The 5346-nt window shown below is 38.8% G+C and overlaps 1 protein-coding gene across 1 annotated transcript; it reads left to right on the top strand.

Annotated features, from left to right (window-relative positions):
* Nucleotides 1-1234: 1234 nt before the first annotated feature.
* Nucleotides 1235-5090, top strand: LOC133678592 (serine/threonine-protein kinase ATM). Its single transcript, XM_062100963.1, has 2 exons — nucleotides 1235-1456; nucleotides 1563-5090. Exon 2 carries the CDS (start codon nucleotides 1605-1607, stop codon nucleotides 4899-4901), a length of 3297 nt encoding a protein of 1098 aa, XP_061956947.1. The 5' UTR covers nucleotides 1235-1456; nucleotides 1563-1604; the 3' UTR covers nucleotides 4902-5090.
* The last annotated feature ends 256 nt before the right edge of the window (nucleotides 5091-5346 follow it).

The following is a 5346-nucleotide window of genomic DNA, read 5'->3' as shown; positions in this document are numbered from 1 at the left end:
ATAAAAAAATAACAATCAAAAGAATAAGGACCGAATCTGAAAAATAAAAAAATTGATGGAGGATGAAATTGAAAATAACTTTTTCAAATAAAAAATTACAATTAAAAGAACATGAACTAAATTCAAAGTGGATAAAAACTGAAGGTTTGTTGTGAATTTTTTAAGGGGTAGCATTAAAATTGAGGTGAAGGAGAGAGAAATGAAGGGAAAGAAAGAAAATTAAATCGGCATCAAATCAGACAGAATCGTCATGCACACGCTATTCAAGAAGAAAAAAGACACTGAGATGACTTGAATGACATGGTGGAACAATGGTTTCGACCACTTGATTCAGCCTGAAGTGCTGCACGAAGATGGTAAAGAGACTGATGTTTGCATTGCACAAATCAATATTTTTTTTTGTTTTATTCATCAAATTAACACGTTGCCTTTAAAATCAGATAAATATTATGAAAAAACCTTTATAAAATTACAAGAAAAAATCTCTTACAACCATGCTTTGAGAATTTTGTTTCCAAGAAAAATTGAGTAATTACATTGTTCTTTAAAATGTAAAAAACTCAAAATATACCTAGATCACATCTAAGTATTTTTTTTCTTTAAAGTTATTCAATTAATTTTACAATGTAAAAGAATTGTGAAAATATCTAAAAGTCTCTTAACAATTCAGAATAACAAAATAACCCTGTTAAAATATCATTTTACCTTAAAGCCAAATATGCCAATTTTTCTTCAAGTATTAAGATATAATTTTACTGTTCCAACACAGAATGAATGGAGCATTTTTTACTGTACTTTTTCTGGACCGTTTAGATTTTTTGTTGATATTTGATCATATTTATTTTTATATTTTAAAAATATTTTTTAAAATTTTTTTTTATTTTTTATTTACTTTAAATTAATAATTTTTGGATGTTTTCAAATTATTTTAATATACTAATATTAAAAATAATTTTTTAAAAATAAAAATAATATTATTTTAATATACTTTTAAATAAAATATACTTTACAAAACAACTTCCATCACAGTGTCAATATAAATCTCAGACCAAACCTTTTTGTAACAGCGTGTGTTGTGTGTATATTTCAAAATCCAAAAATCTACCCATAATATCCCCCAAATACGGACCTGGACCTGGACCTGTACCTGGTTAGACATAAGCAAGCAAACAAACACCAGCTGAACGTAAAATTACAACTAAGCCCTCCACCCCCCTCCTTCCTACACTGACTGACACAGACTCAGTTATTATTGCCGCATCTTTTGCTAAGTAACTTTCTCAGCTTTTTTAAACATCCCATCCCATCGTTTCATCTCTCTCTCTCTCTCTCTCTCTCTCACTGTAGAGGAAGGAATCTTGCTCCGCCACGTTCTTCTCGTTCAAGTCGCTGTGTCGGATTACAGCGAGTCCTTTAGGCGCATTATGCAAACCCTCCTCTCGTTTTGTGGTTTCAGGTACTTTTCTTTTGCTTATAAATTACTGTTTTTAATTTAGTGGCTCTTTCTTGTGATTAGCACGTTGTGAAAACTTTATTTATTTTTTATTGCTGTTTATGATCAGCTGGCTGTATTGAGATTGGTCAAAAATAGAAGCTTTCTGATAATGGAAAACCCTAAAACCCCAGAAGCTCAAAAACCAGATGAAAAAAATCTAGGAGGACCTTCTTGGCCTTCTGGGCGGTTTGATGTTGTTGAAGGAAAGATTTCCGGTGGCGATGAATATGCAACGCTTGATGTTGAAGCGAGTGGTACTAATGTTGTTGGAAATGAAGAGGGTTATTTGGTGAATGATGGTATTGTTAAGGCTGTTGAGGAGGGAAAGGGTCATGTGGACACGGCATTGGGTGAAGGTTTAGTGGATTTGGGGGTTGCTGTGAGGGAGGAAGTTGCTGTTGAGGATACTGTGAGAGACAAAGAATTGAAGGAAGATGGAGTTGTTGTTGAAGATACTTTGAGAGATGAGGAGCTGAAGGAAGATGGAGTTGTTGTTGAGGATACGGTTAGAGATGAGGACCTGAAGGAAGATGGAGTTGTTGATAAGAATATTGTGAGAGATGAGGAATTGAAGGAAGATGAGCTCTTGGGATTTAATGCTGTCGATTCTGCTCGGAAGATTGATGTTTCGGGAGACAATCTATCAATTTATGTGGATCTTTCTGGTTCTCTGACTGGAGTTGATTTTGATGTTGTGAATTGCCCTGGGGTTGTGGTGAGTGAGGAGTCTAAAGAAGCTGATGACGAGAAGGAAGAGTTAAATGGTAAGTTTCACGTCGGTGATATTGTCTGGGTTAAAACCAAAAATCAGTCTTGGTGGCCTGGAAAAATTTTTGATCCATTAGGTGTAACAAAGTATGCTGTCCAGAGTGACCAGAGAAACGGCTTATTGGTTGGGTACTTGGGGAGTTGCCACATTGCTTGGTGCTTGCCATCTCAGTTGAAGCCTTTCCATAAGGATTTTGAACAGATGGTGGTAAAAAATAAGGCTAGAAGCTTCCTTGGAGCTGTGGAGAAGGCTGTGGATGAATTTGGTAGGTGCCTCAAATCAGAGATGACTTGTTCTTGTATTCTCAAAGAAGGTTGGCAGTCAGCTGGCAATGATGGATTTCGGGACGGATTTTCCATTCTAGAGTGCAGATTTGGTGACTATTCAATCACTCAGTTTGAACCAGAGAAACTCCTTGCACAAATTAAAGATCTTGCGCTGGCTGTTTCCAAGCTCAGCGTACTTGAGTTAACTGTTGCAAAGAATCGTTTGTCAGCATTTTGTCAATCCATAGGACATAAACAATTACCTACGAATCAACTCTGGGATACAACTCCTGATGAAGACGGCAGTGACAGGTGTGTGGCAAAAGGCAATTCCAAGGTCTATGGTGCACACCCAAATTCAACACCATCTGGAGGGAAATTGCAGAGCACAAAGGATGAAGTTCTACGACAAATGAAAAATGAAGACCTGGCTGTGATTTTTGGAAGGGACCTGGACATGTCCGAGAATTGCAGAAGCAAAGCTCCTCAAGAAAATTTTGTCTCTAATGATAGGGCATCAAATTCCAGGAAGAGAAAGAGAAAGTATTCTGAACTCAAAGTGGAAGGTCCTGATGTCGATCCATTTTCTTCTCCGATTATGGAGGAGAAACACCACTCGGGTTCTTCTTTAACAGTAGATAAGAGCTTGGAGTTGAGAGAAAGGAAAAAGAGCAAGTATTTGTCATATCCCTATGTGAACTGGGAAGCTAAAGGCTTGCCTGGTCCATTAGAAGACCAAGGGCCTCAGGAAGTTTCTCAAGAGGACGAGGATGTTAACCCAGTAGCTGGTCAGTTTATTGGGTCCCATTCAGTTTCGAAGTCTAGTGGCAAGAGGTTCCAGAAGAAATGGATCAGAAAATTCATAAGTGGGAATGATACATCCAAGAACCCAGAGTTGATCAATGCATCTGCTGCTGATTTGCTCTCTGAACTCTGTTGTACAGCTGTGGATTGTCTGTACCCGAATGAGAGTAAGAACTTCGATTTAGCTGAGTGGTTCTTTTCAAGGTTCAGAATATCAGTGTATCACGACGAATCCATTTATGAAAAGTATTGTAAGGATGTGATTGGGAGAAATAATGATGCGTCACTGGGAAAGGATGCCCAGGAGACAAATCAGACTCAAACTCTGCCAAATGCCAAGGCCCAGAGCGAAAAGAACTCTAGAAACTCAGCTAGATCAAAAGTTAAATCTCTTTCTGGTTTGTCAGATGTAAACATAAACATAACCGCAGGTGCTGTATTCTTGAATTCTCCCCATGAGATGGCCCATCCCACACCTAATGGAAAACCCAAGCCTAAGAAAGCACAAACGAAGCAAGGAGCAATCCCAGCAGGTCAACAGATCAACCACCCGACTAGCATACCAGACTTGAACAGCAATGGTACCATGCCGAATTTTTTGGTAGAAAATTTACAAATTGTGGGCCATGTTGCTTCTGAAGATAAACCCAAGCCAAACAGAAGGAAAAAGAAAGTAGGCTTAGTTGAAGACAATGGTAGTACTACTGAACCTGGCACCATGTTAGTGGATTTGCAGGTGACGGGCCCATTTTCAATAAATGCTATTACTGATGAAAGTAACAGGGAGGGGGTTACTGCTACCGTAAAAGATTTGTATGGAAACAGTACTATTCCAGTCATATTGCCACACTCAGCTGAAGGTAAGCCTGTGCCAAAAAAAAGAAAGAGAAAGGAGGAATCAAATTCTGAGCAGAGCATCCTTGCTGCTGGCATACCAGATTTAAATGGGACTACTGCTGAATCAGGTGCCTTGGCCAAATCTGAGAAGAAGAGAAGAAGAAAAGGAGAAGGTATTGTAGGGCGACCAAGAAAGAAAACCACTGCTGGAAACATGGAATACTATAAAGGAGAGACCGATGGGGAAGCTCCAGCAACTGCTCTTCTCTTGACATTTGCTCCAGGATACTCCATGCCATCGAAAGAAATTCTGGTTGCAACATTTTGCAGGTTTGGTCCCTTGAAGAAATCGCAGACGCAGGTGATGAAGGATTCTTCTACTGCACAGGTTGTTTTCATGAAGAGCACTGATGCAGTTGAAGCAGCTAGGAGTTTAGAGAAGGCTAATCCTTTTGGTGCAACCCTCGTCAATTACGATCTTCATCTAATTCCAGCTGCTTCATCCTCTCAGTGCACCAAGGGATTTGGGACCCCTGTGAAGACGTCTGGGTCAATGCCAAAGCTTGCTGAGGCACCGCCCATTGACTTCATAAGGCAGAATCTAGAAATGATGACATCGATGCTGGAGAAGTCAGGAGATAATCTTTCTCCTGAGATGAGAGCCAAATTAGAGATTGAGATTAAAGGCCTCCTGAAAAAAGTGAGCTCATTGCCTAGTTCTTCCTCTTAATTGGAGGTGCGACTTAATAGAATTCTCTATTTAGGCTCCTTTTGGACTCTCTGTTATCAGCTGTTGTTTGTTTTGGTCTGTCCTCTAACGAACAGAGTTCCTGTGCAGTTCCTTGCACTAAGAGGTTATAAGCAGTGGGTAAGCCCAGGGATCCTTTGTTTTAATATTACTTAAAGTTATTTTCCTCAATTTGCTTTATCTTTGTGCATGTTTGGTGAAAGCCTCATAAATCTTTCTAGGAAGTGAGGTGGATCATGTTGGGCACAGGAAATTAAAAAAAGAAGAAGAAGTCTTTAAGCTCAAATCCACCTTCTCACAAAAGCATAATAATAATAAAAAAAAGGTTTGAAGCAGGAGGCTGGCAATACAAAACAAAACCAATCTTTGCCTGGTACAACACTAGCTAGCTGGAAAAAACCAAATAATCCAGACAAGGTTCTATTTT

This window comes from Populus nigra, chromosome 18, assembly GCF_951802175.1.
Source record: "Populus nigra chromosome 18, ddPopNigr1.1, whole genome shotgun sequence".
Taxonomy (NCBI): Eukaryota; Viridiplantae; Streptophyta; class Magnoliopsida; order Malpighiales; family Salicaceae; genus Populus; species Populus nigra.
The sequence above is the reverse complement of the archived record's forward strand: the minus strand, read 5'-3'. Positions and strand labels throughout refer to the sequence as shown.